This window comes from Aspergillus pseudonomiae (genome assembly GCF_009193645.1).
Source record: "Aspergillus pseudonomiae strain CBS 119388 unplaced genomic scaffold BDV37scaffold_1, whole genome shotgun sequence".
Taxonomy (NCBI): domain Eukaryota; kingdom Fungi; phylum Ascomycota; class Eurotiomycetes; order Eurotiales; family Aspergillaceae; genus Aspergillus; species Aspergillus pseudonomiae.
This window is the reverse complement of record NW_022475993.1, coordinates 114512-134832: the sequence shown is the minus strand read 5'-3', so window position 1 is coordinate 134832 and position 20321 is coordinate 114512. Positions and strand designations below refer to the sequence as shown.

Sequence of the window (20321 nt, the reverse complement as noted above, 5' to 3'; positions counted from 1 at the left end):
CAGGTGACCTTTTCTCAAACGAATGAGATAAAGCTGGTTCCCCATCTCTATACAAAGGTTGATTGTTTCGGTTCCATGGCTCCCAGCGAATGACTGGCTTTGAAATACGGACACATCTGAAGGAACCTAGGCGAATTCATTTGCGACAATCTCCTCAACGTATTCCACGATACTTGGGTCGTATTCAGTGACCTGCGTCACCTCGTCTAGACTTAGATATCTCATGCTGCGCATAAAACGTTCTTCGTACTTCTGTGTAAGTTCTGCAAAGACTACGTGTTCATTTCCTGGTATTGTGGAACCTTTGATTTCATCAAGATCAGGCAGGGTGACGTCTTGGATTGTGTTGTAGAAGGCTTCATTGGCAATAACTGCATTTCTGGGTGAGTTGGCCGTATCCGACGACGCTTGATCAAACATCATGGCTACTCGTGTGATCATCGTGGCTGGTAGCAGTACGGAAATGCATCCTGACCTTGGTTTCGTCATCACTGAGCTTTTTCTTCCCTTCAAAGTCTTCTGGTTGAAATCGGGGATTAGTCAAGGGCATACCTTGACGAATATAAGTGAAGTATGCTGAACGCACTAGCTCAAGGATCTCAGGCGTATCACTTAGATGAGACGAAAGCCAGGAAATATATGTTGTTGTTCAACGCACAATTATCTAATTGAATCAATAATAAGTTCGCCATGGGAACACATCCCGAAGAATTTGATGGCTAGCTGCATCACCATAGATATTAGGATCATACGCATACCATTTCACCTTGTAATCTTCGAGGTCAAGGAGAACAAACGGCGTTTTGGATCGAGTGAGAGAGTTGCAGGTTTTTAGCGACGTGGCCTTGGAATTCGCGTATGATGGTGGCTACCTCCAATGAGGCTGTTTGCGTGAGTCTATAGTAGTGCCTTGCAAACAACCCGTTGACGTCGTGGTGTGTAGCTGAGTTGATAACTGTATTTATATATAAGCGTGGAGGCATGACTGTAAACATTCCACATATGTGATATACTTTGCTCGCAATATCGCAGAATTGTAACATTGAAGCTTAAATATATAAAAAAAAATTAAATTGACTACTAAAGATTAACTCATCCTCTGATGCTGTTGAAGTAGATGTTGCGTTTTTGGGGAGAGGATGAAGGCTGACAGGGTATGCCACAACCCTCAACAATAACTCAGAACTCGGGAACTGCCCACCACCTTTGCATTTCTCATCCCTCCAACCACCTAGTCGGAATGAGGGCATGCTGGATATTTACAATCACACCATTCCTACCACTAGTGGTATTTGGATCAGCACCAGTGACAAAGCTGATTATCGACTCAGATCTGTTTAGTGATGTTGAGTAAGCCTTTGTTGAGGTCTCGGTCTCATATTCCCCGCCCGTTGCTGATGATCTCCTCAGTGATGTAGCCGCTCTTTTGGTGGCTTGTGGCCATCCAACAGCGACGCTAATGGGCGTCATGATCAATTATCCGTCGATATACAGTGCCTTAGCTGCCTCTAGTATTCTCGGGTATTATAGCTACTCTGACGTTCCAGTTGGTCTTAAAAGACCGTTTTCCAACGATACTTTCTTTGACGCCTGGTCATACCAACTAGGGGAATATGCAAGCAAAGTCGCATACAACTGGCGACATAATGCATCGATGCCATGGGGAGACGCAAGCAGTGCGTGGTATCCCGTCGAGCTGTACCGGAAGCTTTTATCGAAGGCGGACGATCACAGTGTGACCATTGCCAGTATTGGATTCCTCGATAACGTGAGTATTTGCGAAGGTTCATTGCTTGAAGCAATTGCTTAAATATTCCCTAGCTCTCTGAGCTTCTTTCATCTCCGAGTGATGAATACTCTCCACTTTCAGGGCATGACCTTGTAAAGGCTAAGGTGACGGAACTCGTTATCATGGGTGGAGCATACCCATGTGGATATGAATACAATTTCTACGGCAACAATGCTTCCGCAACCGCCCATGTGGTAAGCACTTGGCCGGGGCCCATGACATTCTCTGGAAGTGAACTTGGGGCGACCGTCTACTCGGGGGCGCGGTTGACGGTAGAGGGACCTGATGGTGATCCAGTCAATGCAGCTTACCGGTGGTACACGTATGTTGCTCCATGTTCCACACATGCGATAACCGCTGACTGACGTTACAGCGGATACAACATGTCTCGGAGTTCGTGGGATCCTCTTACTGTACTCTATGCCATCGACGGATTGGGAAGTATGTTTGAATACGCAAACAATGGAGGGCAGAACTATATTTACCCCAATGGTAGAAATGAATGGCTGCCAGACAACCCTCTGTATCCGCAGAAATACTTGAAGCTGCGAATGTCCGAAACACAAGCTGGTGAAATTTTGGATGTTTTGTATCTCGACACAGCGAGAAGAGCTGCAAGGAGGTAATAGGCAATTGAATTTTGATATCGACTTGCTTGGAAAGACAGCAATTGTGACTAGCATGACAATAAATGGAGCAAAAATTGCCAATTGACATAGGCTTATTGAACCAGAACTCACCATCATCCAACCTCTTGTAGGTAGGCACCATTGCCTCGGAGACATTAATTTGAACTCGAGGGCTGCCTGCCTGGTCCCACCTGCCTTAAGTCGACTTATATTGCAACGATCGTCCACGTGCGTGCATAGCTAGATAGGGCCCACCAATCTTGGTTCTGTCGTAGAGTAATTGACGATAGGATCTCTACTGGGCCCTCATGCCTGCTATCTGAATATTGTGAATCTTTGTAGAATAGCTTGTTTCACTGATAAACATCGTAAAATACGGGATACTTTCTTCGAAAAGAAATCCTCGAGGATTAAAAGGTGGTGGGCAACAGGCTAATACCCCAAAATGTGTGTGCTCAGTCTCAGGGCAATGTCGCCGTTCGGTTTGGGAATAACTGAAGCGAGATTCGTGCCCAGCGCATAGAGCTATAACTATAGATGTGAGAGGATACTCAATAACTATGGCGTGTTAATACTTGCGGATTGGGGACATATAAATCCACGACTCGAAACGGCTGATGTTGTATATATTGGATCAAATTAATCCTGAAATGGAGACTACTCAAGCCATATTGAATAGTCTAATATAGCCTTATTAATTGAGACGTTAAGGGGTCAAAAATTCGCAACGACCAGGTAAAGATTGAAGAGTAGTCAATCCTGTTGCTTGGACTATTTCTCCTATCGACAGAAGCATTGCCGAAGTATAATCTAGGCAGCGAAATAATGTTCAAACACCAATTAAGACAGAGTCAACGAGAGACGTTGATCTAGGTAGGTTAATTTATCCATGTATCATATGTAGGGTCTAGTCTCCATAGTCCGGACGCATAATAAGAAATCCCGCCAATTGCGCAATGCAGTCTTGTTGAATGGAATTTGCAGGGTGAGTCCGGCACTGGTCGGAACATCTATCTGGATACTTTTTGTCCGACCCTTGAATTGAAGTGGAAGTGATCGGCTCAGGGGTCGGATTTTATTGACTGGGGCCAGATTACGTAGGTTTAGTGGAGACTCCTGACTCGGTCCGATCTCGCCAGAGGATCCAACAAAGCTGCCCCGTTTCATAGCCTTAGGATTCCTGTTTCAATGGCTAGCTGGTATCTGTCTTTTCGGCTTTCTGCACATTACGTTCCGGATGTTCAATCCTATCTCTGTCAATCGCACAAGGTGTAGATAGGTCCAAAGGAGTGAGATACAACAGATTCAATTGTTGTTAAGATCATCTTAGGTAGAACGTCGGTACCGTTTGGCTGGTGGAATCGCAGCTAAGCTTTTTTTGACTACGCGAACCGGAAGCTTAGCCGTAGACTCAAGCCACTTGTTTCAATCTCAGACATGTTTTTCCGCTTCCAAGGAGTTCCCCTTCTTCTCCACCCTGCTGTATTGTAAATCTTCCGTCGAAAGAAGGTAATAGGATGCGATAGTCTGAATTGCAGCTCATCAGTGGTAGGAAAAGGGATATAAAATCCTCCTCGGACTCCGACCATGCTTGCCTTTCTCTCAGCATTGTCTCTATCCATCCTCCATTCTTTAGTCTTTCTTTCAGTCCATTTTTGAAGGCCTCTTGTTGACCAAGTCCCTATCCTTTCTTTCCGAAAAATGCAGCTTCTCCAATCTTCCGTCATTGCCGCTACTGTCGGCGCTGCGCTGGTCGCCGCAGTCCCTGTGCCCGAGCTTGAAGCCCGCGACTCCTGTACTTTCACCTCCGCTGCCGACGCCAAGTCGGGAAAGACCTCTTGCTCGACCATCACTCTGAGCAACATTGAGGTCCCCGCTGGTGAAACCCTTGATCTGACGGGCCTCAAAGAGGGCACTACTGTATGTATAAATGTTTAAGTACATGCTCTCATAGTTAGCATATACTAAAGCCATGTCTAGGTCATTTTCTCGGGTGAAACTACCTTTGGCTACAAGGAGTGGGAGGGCCCTCTCATTTCCGTCTCTGGCACCAACATCAAGGTCCAACAGGCCTCTGGTGCCAAGATTGACGGAGACGGATCCCGCTGGTGGGATGGAAAGGGTGGAAATGGTGGAAAGACCAAGCCCAAGTTCTTCTCTGCCCACAAGCTGGACTCTTCTTCCATCACCGGCCTCAAGATCTACAACACCCCCGTCCAGGGCTTCAGCATCCAGTCGGACAACCTGAACATCACTGATGTAACCATCGATAACTCCGCTGGTACCGAAGAAGGCCACAACACCGACGCCTTCGACATCGGCTCTAGCACCTATATTAACATTGACGGTGCCACCGTGTACAACCAGGATGACTGTCTTGCCATTAACTCTGGCTCGGTACGATAACATCATCCCAGTTGGAATCTTCCCAGCTTTCCTCCATCTCATAACCTGGTCACCAGCTAACACCCCTGTAGCACATCACCTTCACCAACGGCTACTGTGATGGTGGCCATGGTCTCTCCATCGGCTCCGTTGGTGGTCGTAGCGACAATACTGTCGAAGACGTGACCATCTCCAACTCTAAGGTTGTCAACTCCCAGAACGGTGTTCGTATCAAGACCGTCTACGATGCCACCGGTACTGTCTCCAACGTCAAGTTCGAGGATATCACCCTTTCCGGTATCACCAAGTACGGACTCGTTGTTGAGCAGGATTACGAGAATGGCAGCCCCACTGGTACCCCAACCAACGGTATCAAGGTCTCGGACATCACCTTCGAGAAGGTTACCGGCACCGTGGAGAGCGACGCTACTAATATCTACATTCTCTGTGGATCTGGCAGCTGCACTGACTGGACTTGGTCGGGTGTCTCCATCACAGGTGGTAAGGCTAGCTCCAAGTGCAAGAACGTTCCTACTGGTGCTTCTTGTTAAATACGGACTCACACGGGGGGATTGGCTTGCGGTGTTCATAGTTATTATTCTTGGTGTTATTGCTTCGCTGTTCGTAGTGCTTACAGGTTAATATAGCATTACGCAACAACTACGCAATTCACTCCTTTTACACATTGCGTCTTACGCAGCTTCTTATTCTTTACATTCTTGATGGAGCCAGGGGAGGGGAAAAACGCGATGTAGACTTCGGAGTACTATATCTTCAACCTATAGGGTGTCAGACACGTAATACGATATCAGTATGTAGATAGGCTGCCCCGTCGCTAGGTATGAATCCACACCGGCCGTTGACCTAGCTGACAAGGGCTTTGTGGCCAAGCCAGATCGCACAGGATCCAGAAGGTGGCACAGTATCTACTCTGTAACCGAGCCTAGAGCACCTCACCCAGCCCTTACTAGAAAACATACATCTCGGCAGTATACTACATACTCTAATTGCCGGAGAGAATCTTGGCATGCCACCCCGCGTTGCACCTCGCAGCCTCATATTCAACGATGCGGATATAAGATTGGCCATGGACTTGCTGTGCCACCATGGATGGTTGGATCTGCCGATCGTAACGTATCTGGAACCCATGATTGATTGACTTTGGACCCGCCCTCCGTAGTGGCGAGCTGAAGCCTTTCAAGATCGGAAGGATCTTAAGTGTACGGTGACGTTCAACAGTGAGGAGAATCGAACTCCTCGCTTAAGGAACCCCAAGTGTTCTTCGCCAATATAAGATTCTCCCCCAATCTACCGTCCTCCCACCTCAACGCAAAAACCAGGATACGATTTGAACAAAATGGGTCTTATCGAAGACCTTTTTGGGGATGACAATATCCTTACCACCCCTGTCGACAGGTTTATTCTAGATAATAATGTGAGTGCGTTACATAGATATAATATGACGGTCCTGACGTTTACAGAAGAACTGCGAATCCCGCCTTATTCCCAATATTCCTCCCACTGATAACAATGAATCATGGGAACGGTACGACAATGGCCAGAACACCAGTGGGTACGCCGTTGCTGCGACCCTGCTTCAGATGGACAATATAAAGAAGAACGGCCCCAGTCCGACCTTTTAATGGGTCCCCCACTAAAGAGGGTACTCGGTGACTTTGAACCAACAGCAGTGGAGGTTCACGAGAAGCGTTCAAGCTTCGCAAAAGATGCGGACTTACCCTTTTTATCCGAGGATAATAATCTTAGAGATGAAGTAAGTTAAGGTTTGGCTACTCTATAGAATAGAGCAGTACTAATTATAGAAAGATATCTCAATTTATATTGTACCACGAAGACGATAGAATGGTAAACCAACCCAATCTTAAAAGTGATGAGTTTATTACGTACTTAATCGATAGTGTGCACAACAAGTTAGAGTCCGACAACACCGAGAAGGGTGTAACTAAGTCTATTGTCGCGATGGCAGTGCTTGATTTTTCAACAGATGTAGTAGAGGATCCTGGGTTCTTGGCAGTAGGTTGTCTCAATTTATTTTGTTTCAATGTGTTTGAATATTGACATGGTGGTAAAGATATATACTGTCCATATATTCTGCAGGCTTCGAAATGGTGGTGATGATGATGACAACAATAATAAGCTCATAAAGGAGATACGATTGGGTGAGTTGTTTCTTTTTAGAATAAATGATTCTCTAGCAGATACTGATCAATATCTGATAATTCTAGACACAACGCTTTCTACCATCGAGGTAGATAGAGAGGACTGGGCGGACTGGAGAGAGAAGAACAAGGAGGATTGTACAAGAGCATATGAGTTAAGCAACCAGTCCATTAGCCAATATGGCCCGCGCAGATAATCCCGATACCTGGAATTCAGCCCTATACCTTAGCACCTGGGGAATCAGAGGCTGATTCCAGTTCTTCATCTGCTGAGTGGCCTAATTTTGGTATTTATACATATATCTATTATATAGTATATTGTTACAGACTTTTGTCTAGTATATCTTATCGAAGGCGGACACACAAGGAAGAATATCATAGGATAACGATAGCTGCTTAAAGGACAGCTAATATCTAAAGAATTACTATATAGTTGAGTCATCTACCATAGCTGATGATAGGCCTAGTAAGACAGGCGACATCGTCTAACCAATGAGATCGATAAGTTGGACTCGACCTGACCTCGTAGTTACATCAATGAGTCGTCCTCATTATTGAGATTTGTTTGTGTCATGACTTAGTTGCAGGTAGCTCCGTAACCTTATTGTATGATCAACTCTCAGGGGTTTTAGAGTTCACTCAGCTAGAAGGTCGATCTGATCCTGACTGACCCAATGGTCCATCCGATCAATATCATGATCCCAGCTGGGACTCTAAACGGGATAGCAGCCCTCAACGATTTATCGCTAGCTATTTCGAATTCATCCTTGGGTCTTATTTGGCGCGTGGAGATCGAACGGGGAACTTATGGTATTATGATAAGAGACAACACAACAGCCACAAGCACAACCTTAGGACCAAACCTTGTAGTCAATGGGATCAGAGTCTTAGGCAGCTATCTCTACTACGTGAACTCGCCCCAAAGGTCGCTCTACCGCATTCGTTTAGATAAGTCGGGTAATACGGTTGGACAGCCCGAGACCATCGCGCAAGGAGTGCTGGTTGATGATTTTGCTGCTACCTCTTCGTGGGCTTTTCCTGCTAGCTTTACGGATAATATTATAACAAACGTCTCTCATAACGGCAAAGTACATGTTGTTGCAGGAGGTAGAGACTCAACTGCAGTGATGACTGCGACGTCTGCGGCTGTTGGGAGGACTAAGCACAATGGGAATCTGCTCTATATCATGACTGGTGGAGAGACACAGGAGCCTGTTCATAACACTGACCATAAGGGGGGCAAGATTGTCGTACTCAATCCTGATGTATAGAGACTGTTTTTCATGTAGCACAGCACGTAATTGGTCACGTCAGCCTTCATAGGAGGGAAATGTACCTTGGGTCGAAGGTCTGCATGTCTGGAAAAAGTTTCTTATGTACCTACTACAACCAGCGGTGAGAGATGGAGTACGAAAAAAATCTTGTCTTTTACGAGTGATGGTTTTACATGATGCACTTTCTTCGAAATCAACATTTTCGCATAATCCGTTCTCAGGGCGCCGTAGAGGAGGTTGGACAGAGTCAAGGTTTAGGAAAAATAGAAGGTGGCAGTGATTTTCCTCCATGACTTGTGTTGTAAAATGTTATGCATGGAGTTCACCTCTACTTTAGTCCCTAAGGCACACTACTTGTCCTGCTGAAACAACTTAAGGTACGGTTTATATTACACTGGTAGAAATGAGTACTCATATTCAATGTGGAAATAAGATGCAATGAGGTGGAAATATACCGCCAAGACATCTCTACCAACTGCCGAGCGATTCTCTACCCACTGACTGCCGAGGCGTATTTGTGATTTTCCTCGTGACCCACTCAATGTCACTCTAATCTGACATATTTTGTTTCCCGAACAATACCCTTGGTTGTTGATGATAAAAGCATGGAGTATGAAGCGCGCATGGCGCAATTATCCAAAAGCCACATTGTCCCAGGCTTATATAGGACGATGGAGCCGCCCGAGCTATTCTCACTATCACATCCTATCTAATCGGAACCCCGGCACTGTCTCTGGGAAGAAAACTTGCATCACCGACTGTCGATCAAAAGAGAAGACATTCTTGTATAGATACCAACGGCCGCGGAACTTTGTCACTACAGCTATTCCCTCTCTGCTTGTGCCGCCCCTTATTTTCGTCGGCCTCTTGCTCGCTCTATGGACATGGAAATGCTTCTGGATCGTTGTTTTGCAAGACAAACTTCTATACCTTTCATGGTTGCCGCCGCTTGCACGGTCCGAGAAGATCGCAGACTACGAGGCCGAATGCAGGCCGGTCCAGTGGACGGAGAAGCAGATCCGGAGTCTGGACGGGACTAAGTTAGCGGTATGTGAAGGTCGCATCCCAGCCCACAGCCGCAGTAGTCGTGTTGCATCCGCGACACTTGGAGAAGGCTATCCGCAAAGTACGGCGACAAATAAAGGAAAATCAGTCGTCATATGTTATTTCCAGGGGAATGGTGGTTCAACCCCCCTTCGTTTGCCGCTTCTCTCTCAGGTTCTACGAACAATCAAAGAAAAGTCGAAGTCTATGCCGTTATCTACATCTTCATCAGTAGGCACTGAGTTCACCATAGTGGCCTTATCATATCGCGGCTACTGGACTTCCTCGGGTCGCGCAACGCAGTCCGGCATTGAGCTTGATGCGCAGGCGTTCCTCGACTGGGTATTGGAAACGTATACCGCACCAGACACCGATCTGGAGGTCGTCCTCTGGGGACATAGTCTCGGCGCGGCCATTGCGAGTAGTGCTACTGCCACATATCTCTCCCGTCACGGTAGCGACCAGTCACCTGTGAATGAGATGAATGAGATGGGACTCCCTCCTCCAGTAAACATCGCTGGACTGATTCTGGAAGCACCGTCCTCCAGTATCAAGGACATGCTTATAAGTCTATACCCACAGAAATGGCTTCCGTATAGATATTTGTGGCCCTTTTCGTGGAACCACTGGAGTTGTACCACCGCGATGGAGAGGATTGCTCGCTGGCGGGACCAGAATAAGGAGCAAAGCAATGCGATCATTCATGGGGGTAGGTCAGGAGTGACGATGCTGCCCGGGTCTAAGCGCCTTTGTACAAGCTCAGGGTCCTCTCGTTCGCCTCCTCCAATTCTTCTGCTTTCCGCAGGGAGTGACGAGGTGATCCCGCCCCATGTAGCGGATCAATTGGAATTAGATGGGGAAAGACTTGGACTAGAGCTTGAGAGAAAAGACGTACGGGGGGCATTGCACACGGAGGCACCTGTCAAGGTGGGTGGTAGGGAGGCGTTGGTTAACTTTATCATTCAGAATACCTCCCAAAGGCAGAGGTAGCTTGACAACTTATCGCATCACAGTGCGTACTTCGCATTCACATCCGGAAGAAACGGAAAGCATAGGAAAAGAAAGGATACCGCGATAAAAGGTGTAACGAGAATATAGACTCATTCCCTATGTTTACCCATAAGTTGTTGTGTGATTCTCCTGCGGTTATTGAAGCTGTACTGGATTTGAAATCTCTCGATAGGGCATGTTTCCCCGCCAGATTCATTTATTATATAATCTTTCTGATATATACCGCATACGTTTAGGGTCACACCTCCTCAACACTTTGTATGGATATGCCACGTATACACGGGAAGACCATCGCTGCTGAGAACTTGTTCAATCCCTCCTGCATCTTAGCCTCCAGTGCTAAATCTGTCGATGAATCGTGTGATTCGTGATCAGTCTGTACACGAGCATCCTCACTCTCGAATTCAATACGCGATCGGATGTTCTGATGTAGCTCGAGCACAGTCATAAGCTGGTCGAGAAGGAGCAGAACTGAGGACAGGATACTAATGCAGGGCTGCTTAGAAATAATCTTCGCATATTTCGACGGAGTCATCTCTGTAGATGATCCCAGAGATGTCGTGATTGTATCCTCTTTCGAAGCAAGAACAATCCTTGCGCGCAGCCTGGTTAACCGAGCTTTCGTTCCAGTCATCCTCCCAATTAACTGGCCTATGGCAGCGGGCTTAGTATTTTCTTGCGATTGGATAATAGCGCGCGTAGCTGCATAATAACCTGGACATCTGACTATCTCGTTGAAGATGAACAACACGGCATGATCGACCAGGTCATATTCATTCCCCTCATTTTCCGTACTGGAACTCTCATTGACTGTCAATGACCATTCTGGGTTCTCTAAAAAGCATGACTCTCCTTGCCTAAAAGCCTCTTTGGCCAGAAAATTTCGAAAGCAAAATAAAAGAGTCCGACCTATACCATGTTTATGCGCAGCAGGTCCACGGGCACACATAAGGTGGCGGACGCCGCCACAGTGGAGTACCCAGGAATTCTTGCAGCTCTCATCCAGCATCTCGTATGCTCCAAGCAAAATAGCAGCCGCTAGCGTCTCATCAGTGAGTGCAGCGGGTGTCTGCAGGATATACGCAAGATGCTTTATTCCTCGACCATACATGTGTCGACCGCAGGCGATAACTCCTTTGTTACCTCGCACAACTCCCATATGGAAGGTATTCAGTGCTCGGATTGCCCAAATCAACGCTTGTGGACAGGTTAGTCCCTGTTGACGTACAAAATCCATCCAATCCACCTCTAGTCGGGATGACCATATTGAATACGCTGGAAAGTAGTAATCAAGAAAGTCATTGAACCGCTCCTTTGTTTGGATGTCTAGCGCCGCAAAGGTCAAACCGGGAGCGAAGACCTCGTCGATGATCAGTTCAGATAGTTCTGTTGGCCGGGCCTGTTTCTGCTTTTGCACTCTTGGAGGGGTTCTACTGGGCCCCGGAGGCTCTCGTCGGTATCGCTGCTGCAGAGCTTGTGTCTGGTCGCGGAACTTGAAGTGACGATCATAGCCCGGACATTCGCAACCTCTCTTGATGCATCGCAGACATTGAGGCCTAGTCTCATCGCACTATAAGACCAGCTTAGTCCACCTACCCGGTACGGAGTTGTTTAGGTTTGTTTTGGCATCAACCGGAGTACCCCATGCTAGAATGGATATTATGGTGGATACGGACCTTGATTCTGCGGTTCACGCACATGCGACATCCTTTGCTGTTCGAAGCCCCTGTCATGATGATTCGGGTAACCTGGACTGGCGAATGTGGTGGCAGATACAATAGCACAGTACAACGAGAGTAGGCAATTAAGGAGTGAGAGCAGTGGCACAAGCTGAGTGAGCAAGGGTAGGAATCAGTATTTGGTAGCTGGAGGGATCCTCTTTGTTTCCATCCTTTGAGACTAGTCACCCCGTGACCTTGGGGTGCGATTCTCTTGAGGGCTGTCGTGTAACATAATCCTGACTGAGTGCATCGGCCAACAGCATCAATTTACTTATTATTCCTTTTTCTCTTCCCGCCTTTTTATTTGTTTGTTCCTTTCCCGTTTCCAAGTACCCAACAGATGTTTACTTCCCCATGGTGGATCATGGATGGAAACTAGTGACCTAAACCCAACCATAAGATTACCTGACGATATTAATACTAACTACCACTAGGCTGGAGTGGGTCTCATTGCCCAGCTAGATTTTCGTTGGCGCGTTACAGCCATACCTGCAATGATTTTCACAACATGAGTACTACTGCTGCGTTAACCGGTGAGGGAACTGCATCATAAGTGCCTCATTAAGGCATGTCGGTATTTACCTTCATTGTGCAGCGTTGGATAACATGGAGCCGGGAAGCTCTAGCCTGAGAGCACTTTACATTCCGATGTTTGGATGTAATGTGAATGGTTAGTTAGGGGTTGCAGTAAAGCTTTTAGTACTTGATGAATTTCCTCAAAGGAAGATCAAATGTAAGAGTATTTGGGGTGGGTAAGAAGAACCTTTTACAAATTACCAACCTGTATTTTGAATCCGGTGTGAGATCGATTATATATTTCGCTAATCACTATTAGAACACAGCGTTCTGCTTGAGTGGATAATAACAGTTGAGTTATATCTCTAAGACGAAGGTGTTCGTTCATTACTTATAGCATGTTTATAAATGTAATTGACATATTAATTTAAAATTAATACCTTGCACTCACAGTGGCGTGCATAATATGTCATTATATTAATAAGCAAAACTATGCACCAGATTGACATAAGGTGTGCATAAAGACCCGATTGATCACGTGGGGAGCGTTTCACCTAATCTGGTAGCCGGATTAAAGATCCACTCATGAATTACATCTGACCACGCTTCTGCCGACAGGATGCCGCGAGTGATAAATCATCCGGTTAAAGCCGCATGTCTCGCCTGGTATAATCCCGCATTGCCTTCTGCGTGTCGATAGCAGTGTGCTGACTAGCGTGCAGCCGTGCATCAAAAACACGCTGCGACGGTCAGCAGCCTTGTAAACCTGTAGGGTCACCTGATCTCAAGCTCAAATAAGACGCTCAGATCACTGATACTAGCCGTTATCATAGTGCTTTGAAAGAAACCGTGGCTGCTATTACCGTCCCAGTCGCCGTGGGGGACCGCGACGAAGCACTAAAAATGATAAGGAAGTTCAACGCATGAGCGAACCTCGCTCTTCGATATCGTCACATCCATCGACTTCCGGCACCGTGATCGACATTCCTCAATGCTCAAATGTTTCAGGTACAGGGGACACGAGTTCTGGTCAAGAGACGGATCCCAGTCTTCGGCATATCATTGGTCTCCTGACACCTTTCAGTGGAGAGCAGAGCCTCGGTGTGGACCTGGGTTTGCTTTGGGGTCCTCAGGATACAGAGCCACCTAGCGAGATAGAAAACCCCGTTTTGAGGGTTTATACCTCTGAAGAAGATATGTAAGTCCGCCATGAAAAATGCTTACTTGAATATCTTCGACAAATTTACCGCGCCGGCTAATTGGAGTTAGAGTGAACGCGTATTACATCTACATCCATCCATACTTAGCGTTGTTACCAGCTTCAGTAAGCCCACAGTATGAGGACAGGCCAGAAGTCTTCCAGCCACCGGCTGCAGAGGCCGGCACGGTGGACCAGTCCTGTTTGCCTTATTGGCCGACGACTTCATTGAGTTTAGCATTATCGGCGATACTTTCCCTCATTCCGCCTCCTCAGGATCCACAACCGTCAGGGGAGTGCCATGTTTGGATGCGACGCGCATATGCACGTCTCTATGCACAAGCCGCCCTTAGCAGTGCAGAAAAAGAGATCGATGATCTTTTGTCACGAAACAGCGCAACTCCCTATGCGGAAAAGGATCGTCTTCACATCGGACTCCCGTTGCAGCTCTATCCAGTTCTGGCTCTTGTTGCTCTGAGTATCTATGAGTATTGCCAATGTGGTAATGTATCCCGGATGCGCACCCGCGCGAACCAGGCCATAACAACAGCTATGGATCTCGGCCTCCATAGCTTGGACTCGAGCGCCTCAGAAGCACACCGACGAGCATGGTGGTCCGCGGTTAGTGTTTCCAGATCTCAATTCTGTGAGCAATGGTCACTTACTCATCACAGATTTCCATACTGTATCATACCTCAGTCGTACAAGTATCAGTAAGACTCCGGACAACGATTAAACCTCTTGACAACAGGCTAATCTACATGTATCAACAGTCACCTATCATTACTGCAAATGATCCTAGGATAACTACTCCATACCCCGAATTCAAAGCGTTTATAGATGGGCCAGAGGTAAGGATTGTCCTCACTACGTCGCTCTCGGTTTGTCTATGAGAGAACTACAGTTAACGCGTCCATCAGCCATGGCCGCTTTTGCTTAAAGCCCAGGAAGCTTACATCTCGGTCTCTGGCCTCCTGGGAGCATTGGGCCTAGTGCATAAAGCTCCTACACAATCCGTTGACTTGCGGGATCAAATATATCAACTCGACTCACGTATAATGTCTCTGGCGACAGAGTCCGAGTTCTACATGGGTCTAACATGCAAAGACGATGCCGAAGGGCTTGCCATGCAGGGTATGGGGCTGATCACATATCTCTTGCTCCATTCGTGAGTCCGTCCCGTATACGCTAACGTTACTTAAACGTCTAACTTTGCTCGTTGTTCACAGCGCATGGATCAGACTCCATCGGTTTAGAGCCTTCATGGATATTCCGATTTTTGTCGAAAAGCACTGTGACCTTACCGCTATCTATGACAAAGCTCCATATCCGGAAGTGTCCTCGAATTTCGAAGCTCTATTCCCGTTTACCGAACAACAATCCTCTGTCAGGTGCTTGAAATCATCGCTTGCTGTGGCTCGAGCATTTAAAAACCTTCCCTGTCCACAACCATCCCGGTTGACCGGGGGCTCAGGAAATGATGGCTCACCAACAGCCGCCCAGAGCTTGGATATTCCTTCTGCAGTATCACCTACCATTTTTGGGGCGCGATCACCAAGTGCCTTGCCGTACTTTAAATGCACGGCTATGCAGGCTAGCTACTCAATGTTCATGTTAGTCCATCGAATACGGGCAGCTATCACCTCCGGCCGTCTTTCAGTCTGCTATCCTCTGATGGCGAGTCCAGAACCTGCCACAGAAGTCCAAGATGCTAGGAGGCTTATTGAAGAGCTGCGACATGCAATTGAGTGCCTAAAGCATTCCATGGAGAGGGACATGGTGTTCGAAGGCATTGCTGCCATGTACCGTGGACTTACTGCTGTCTATCTCTCAGTCTTCCCAAATTGATTAATGTGAGTAAGATGTGTCCCGTTCTGCCACATGTCAGGAAAGGGATTTGCCATCGGTTGTGGAGTGTAGAAATCTGGGATGCAGCAGCTTCCATGGCCCTGGGTGATGTACCAGCTTGATCACAATTCCGATTACCTTATTGTAAAATGCGTCTTTCTCAAGTTTTTAGCGTTGCCCTAGGAAGATATCCTGATTCAATGTGGTTTCCCGCCAAAGATTTGGTGTATTTAAAGTTCAGTCTATTTTTGAAATCCTGGAACTTACTCAAGAGAACTTTCCGATAATCCCTCAATAGGTCGAGGAGCAAGAACAACAAACGAAGAAAGAGAGGACGGAGGAGAAAAAACTGCTCATTCGGGTTCCGCGGACACCAAATCCTGAACGATTCTTCGGCGTCCGAAAATGGATTAGCTTGTAGTGCAGCTTTTGGGCACGCCCTAACTCGTCAAAGAACATTTAATCATATTTATATAAACTGGGTAATTTATCAGGGCAGTGGACGAAAAACTACATATTATCATAATAAACGGAAAGAAGGCAACATGAATGATAGCTACCCGTGTAGCTCGTCGCAAAAGCCATCGATTAGCACCGTGGACGAAACCTCTAGGTCGCCTGAAGGACCGACTGAGCAGGACAGTGTTGTAGATTTTCCAGACGGCGGATGGCGAGCATGGAGTGTGGTGCTGGGTTCGTGGTGTGCAATGGTTCCCTCGTTCGGTCTTTTGAATACAATGGGTGTCCTGGAAGCTTGGTTGGCAAATGATCAGTTGAAGGAATATTCAAAAGCTTCCATCGGTTGGATATTTGGTCTGTATTCTTTCTTCCTTTACTTTGGAAGCGTGCAAGTTGGTATGCTAGGCTAAACTCTTTGTTGCACATATACCGATATTGAAGACTAACTCAGACAAGGGCCAGTCTTTGATGCCTACGGTCTCAGACCCTTACTTATTCCAGGATGTATCGGACTTGTCAGTTCTCTCATGGTGTTCAGTGTAGCCAGAGGTTCGTCTACTTCGAGGAAACATTCATTGCCTACCGTACTGATGTTAAACATTGCCTGTCGCTAGAATATTATCAGTTCATGCTCGGTTTCAGCGTCCTCGGTGGAATTTCCTCATCTATGGTCTTTACCCCTAGCATAGCCTGCATCGCGCACTGGTTTCATCGACGTCGTGCCTTGGCGACAGGAATCGCAGCCACGGCCGGTGGTTTCGGGGGCATTATCTTTCCCATCTTGATATGGAACCTCAGCGAAGTTGTCGGGTTTGCATGGGCCATAAGAATAACAGGTTTCGTATGCACCTTGTTTTGCATTCTATGCATCCTATTTCTGAAGACCAGGTTGCCACCTAAAAAGCTAGGCGGAGGCAAGATTGACATTAGAGTGCTGCGCGAAATCCCATTCTCCCTCCTCACAGTCGCCATTTTCCTAATCGACTTCGCCCTACTGATTCCCCTGACCTACCTGACTTCTTACGCTGAATCACACGACATGGAAGAAAGCCTGGCATACCAATTAGTCTCAATTCTCAACGCCGCTTCGATCCTTGGACGCGTCGTCCCTGGATACTTCGCAGACCACTACGGTCGGTTCAATGTCATGATCGTCACAACACTCGTGTGTACTGTTTTCACACTAGCGCTATGGTTACCAGCCGGGTCCAACACCGCCGCAGTCGTGGCATACGCTGTACTCTTTGGGTTCTGGAGCGGTTCCGCTATAAGTCTTGCCCCCGTTTGTGTTGCCCAAATCTCGTCCACGGAGGATTTTGGAAAGCGATATGGAACGACATATTCGTTGGTCAGTGTTGGCGCTCTGTTTGCTATACCTATTGCAGGGGAGATAATGAAAGCCCAGAGTTCGGGCAGAGAGAAAGACAATTACTCGGGGCTTATACTCTTTTGTGGTTTGGTGTATGCTTGTGCTTGTTTGTTTTTTGCTTTGGCGAGGGGGGTTAGTATAGGGTGGAGGCTGAAGACTATGTTTTAGGGCTTGTTTGGGAGGGTGGTGGGTGCGAGTGAGGATAGAGAGAATGGTGGATGTGATTTAATATAGTTCGTAATGTATACGTGACGTGTTTCGCCTACTTGTCTCGTGTCGTGAAGAGATCCGAGCATGAATACTTGCCCTTTACTCTCTATCTCTATTTGTAGTCATAGCCCTGTACCTTCATTAAAGTGTCAGCATGCCATTTCGCTCAGGGCTTTAGCGGGGATCTGTTAGTGCTAGTATCTGGAGTTCAACTACTAGAACTATTGGAGAGCTGGACTCGCCCCTCCACGGTGATACGTAAGGGGTGTCTTTTTTTGAGTCAAACACCAAGGTACCTTCAACCTCATCGACAACAAGAAAGAGAGCGAGGATCGGGGAGGTTGTACTTACACCATCATAATCGCAAATAGTATGCATAGAGCGGTAACTTTGGGCCCGGTATTGAAGGGCAAAGCAGGATGCTACACAGTCACGGAGGAGTTCCAATGTAGCGTGTGGCTAGCGTTGTAACCTTCTATATCTGCCCTACTCCCAGTTGATGGAATCTAACAGTTGAGCCATTCCAGATCACAACGCAGAGAAACTGTCGTGGTTAGAAGTGTCAGACACTTAAGTCACTGATAAAGCGTTCTCTGCGTTCAGCTCGCTCGAGCCATGTCGGATTTAAACTCGGGTAAATCCCGCGGCTATGACTTACGTGTATTCCCTTACAAGACAGATGCAGAGCAAGTCATAGCTACCATGCATGGTGAATAGCTGGGATCTCACGCAGCTACAATTCGCTGGAACAACCAGAAACCCCAGGAGAGTTCAAGCGTTTCTTAGGATTCATTTTTATACGAATCGATTCTGCAGCAGGCTCCCCCGGGCAAACAACAGTGTATATCGGGAATTCTATCCCTTATTGCATGCAGGCTGATCTGATCCAGCTTTTTCAACCTGTCGGATATATACATGCCATTGAATTGCACACCGACCATGGAAATGCTTGCGTGAGGCTAGAGACACACGAGAGGGGGCAGCTGCCATTGCCCAACTTCAGGGCCATTATTCTCATGGCCAGCCCATTAAGTGCGGTATATGTACTGACAGTGGGTACCTGCCTCTATCTGACATGCTACCTTAGTGAAGTGGAAAAGGGCGACACCATAGTGTATGGATCTCAGGAAACTTGCGCTCCAAACGCAAACCTACAGGGACCTGGGATGGCACCGTTCAGTAGGCATCTTTGTATACAACTGTAAGCCCTTTCATACCACATGACTGGCGACTAATATAATATTTAGGCACATCTGACCAAAACTACTCAAATGTTGATAATCCTAACCCATATTATACGCAGTACGGAATGGGTTACTACACTTGCCTTCATTGTTCTGGTAACTTAAACGTAAACCGGGAAAGCTTTCTGGTTATTCGTAACATCTTCATTTCCATAAGCTAGGCGTAAAGGTGTACTATCAAGTGTAGATGATCCGTCGATCATATAAGACACGATGACTTAGAGCGATGGTAGTTGTTATTGACTGAAGGGTGACAAGCATGGCTGGGTTGTGGTGGACGAATGGCTCCTGTTTTGCCAATGTTTGGAAGCCCAAGGCCGCAGTAAACCCCCAACGAAGTAAAAGAGGAATAAAGTGAATATACCACACTAGTACTCTTTAAAAGCCTTTTGGAGCCTCCCTAAATCTAACGGCGGCTTGCTCGCCCATGGCCGTCATGACGGTAATCACTACAAGCGAAATAATCAATCAACATCACTCAATATTGACAAAAGTCCTAGTATCACTTACACAGGTCCTTGCCCTCCTTAAAGCCGTGGTCAATCTGAGAACCAAGGTCGCCAGGAGGAACCTTGACATCATCTTTTGCGGTATTATCAGCACTCATCAGGTTTAGGAACCCATCATCAACATTAACCTAGATATACGTAAATCGCTATACTTTCTGGGTTTGCCCTGCATCAGTCACTTACAAGCGAGTACTCATGAAGCGCCACGCTCGGGACATCGACGAAATCGCCAGGATAAGACTTCAATTCAAGCTGCGCGCCAGTGAAAATGTCCACACCGTTCACGCGTGTCGCAGATTCACTCGCATCGATTGAAATATCATTGATTTTGCACGGCCGGCCGTTAATAACGACAAACCTATTTTTACACAGAGTGGAACACGCTACAGAGGATGTCCCGGATCCTCCGGCACTCCGTCCATCCTATGGTATGTTAACAACTGATTTCAACTCCTACAGTGTTATGTGTGCTCCGCATAATGCAGTAAGTCTGCGAAGATATAAGGGAAGAGCACGAGGGCAGGAGAGACATACGAAAACTTCATAGTTTTGCTCGTCATCCGACATTGTAATTGCCTATAGAAGAGAAGTCAGAGAGAAAGGTATAAATGGTAAGCAGTTCGGAAGTTGTGAAAAGATTGTTGGTGTTGCGGGTGTGGGGGAATTCAAATACCGCGTAGGCTGATCTGATGGTATGGTTGCCCCTCTACGAAACTCACGGGGACGATCTAGTGGAGGGAAGTGAGATCAAATCACTGTCGATCCCTGCAGGAATCGGTCTGTGATAGGATGCTACTTAGTACGTGGGTCTGAGCACGTCCCATCGATGAGCTTTAGGGCAAATATGTGAAGAAAAAGCGGCAAGGGCACCAAGGCAACAAATAAATAAAGTAATAAATAAAAATTGAAAAAAAAAAAAAAAAAAAAAAAAAAAA

The 20321-nt window shown here is 46.8% G+C and overlaps 8 protein-coding genes across 8 annotated transcripts; 5 read left to right on the top strand and 3 right to left on the bottom strand.

Annotated features, from left to right (window-relative positions):
- Positions 1–126: 126 nt before the first annotated feature.
- Positions 127–441, bottom strand: BDV37DRAFT_277448 (uncharacterized protein; the record flags this gene model as incomplete). The annotated part of the gene is made up of 1 exon (XM_032085770.1): positions 127–441. The coding sequence occupies one exon, from the start codon at positions 439–441 to the stop codon at positions 127–129; it is 315 nt and encodes a 104-aa protein (XP_031947112.1).
- Positions 442–1613: 1172 nt separating this feature from the next.
- Positions 1614–5354, top strand: BDV37DRAFT_267468 (glycosyl hydrolases family 28-domain-containing protein; the record flags this gene model as incomplete). The annotated part of the gene is made up of 7 exons (XM_032084035.1): positions 1614–1676; positions 1822–2111; positions 2163–2411; positions 3558–3617; positions 4080–4338; positions 4399–4815; positions 4896–5354. The coding sequence occupies 7 exons, from the start codon at positions 1614–1616 to the stop codon at positions 5352–5354; spliced, it is 1797 nt and encodes a 598-aa protein (XP_031947111.1).
- A 2303-nt stretch (positions 5355–7657) lies between these two features.
- Positions 7658–8254, top strand: BDV37DRAFT_277444 (uncharacterized protein; the record flags this gene model as incomplete). The annotated part of the gene is made up of 1 exon (XM_032085769.1): positions 7658–8254. The coding sequence occupies one exon, from the start codon at positions 7658–7660 to the stop codon at positions 8252–8254; it is 597 nt and encodes a 198-aa protein (XP_031947110.1).
- Positions 8255–8869: 615 nt separating this feature from the next.
- BDV37DRAFT_277443 (alpha/beta hydrolase) lies at positions 8870–10291 on the top strand (the record flags this gene model as incomplete). The annotated part of the gene is made up of 1 exon (XM_032085768.1): positions 8870–10291. The coding sequence occupies one exon, from the start codon at positions 8870–8872 to the stop codon at positions 10289–10291; it is 1422 nt and encodes a 473-aa protein (XP_031947109.1).
- Positions 10292–10716: 425 nt separating this feature from the next.
- Positions 10717–12045, bottom strand: BDV37DRAFT_267467 (Zn(II)2Cys6 transcription factor domain-containing protein; the record flags this gene model as incomplete). Its single annotated transcript, XM_032084034.1, has 3 exons — positions 10717–10763; positions 10799–11882; positions 11989–12045. 3 exons carry the CDS (start codon positions 12043–12045, stop codon positions 10717–10719), a joined length of 1188 nt encoding a protein of 395 aa, XP_031947108.1.
- A 1134-nt stretch (positions 12046–13179) lies between these two features.
- On the top strand, positions 13180–15789 carry BDV37DRAFT_235105 (fungal specific transcription factor domain-containing protein). Its single transcript, XM_032080437.1, has 8 exons — positions 13180–13215; positions 13272–13317; positions 13383–13747; positions 13819–14368; positions 14422–14460; positions 14521–14598; positions 14668–14915; positions 14977–15789. Exons 3-8 carry the CDS (start codon positions 13473–13475, stop codon positions 15593–15595), a joined length of 1809 nt encoding a protein of 602 aa, XP_031947107.1. The 5' UTR covers positions 13180–13215; positions 13272–13317; positions 13383–13472; the 3' UTR covers positions 15596–15789.
- A 351-nt stretch (positions 15790–16140) lies between these two features.
- Positions 16141–17591, top strand: BDV37DRAFT_290092 (MCT family MFS transporter; the record flags this gene model as incomplete). The annotated part of the gene is made up of 3 exons (XM_032088641.1): positions 16141–16450; positions 16511–16603; positions 16669–17591. 3 exons carry the CDS (start codon positions 16141–16143, stop codon positions 17589–17591), a joined length of 1326 nt encoding a protein of 441 aa, XP_031947106.1.
- Positions 17592–19115: 1524 nt separating this feature from the next.
- Positions 19116–20265, bottom strand: BDV37DRAFT_235099 (eukaryotic elongation factor 5A hypusine, DNA-binding OB fold-domain-containing protein). Its single transcript, XM_032080436.1, has 5 exons — positions 20060–20265; positions 19921–19962; positions 19570–19809; positions 19388–19514; positions 19116–19326 (listed from the first exon to the last, which is right to left on the bottom strand). Exons 2-5 carry the CDS (start codon positions 19951–19953, stop codon positions 19256–19258), a joined length of 471 nt encoding a protein of 156 aa, XP_031947105.1. The 5' UTR covers positions 19954–19962; positions 20060–20265; the 3' UTR covers positions 19116–19255.
- Positions 20266–20321: the final 56 nt, after the last annotated feature.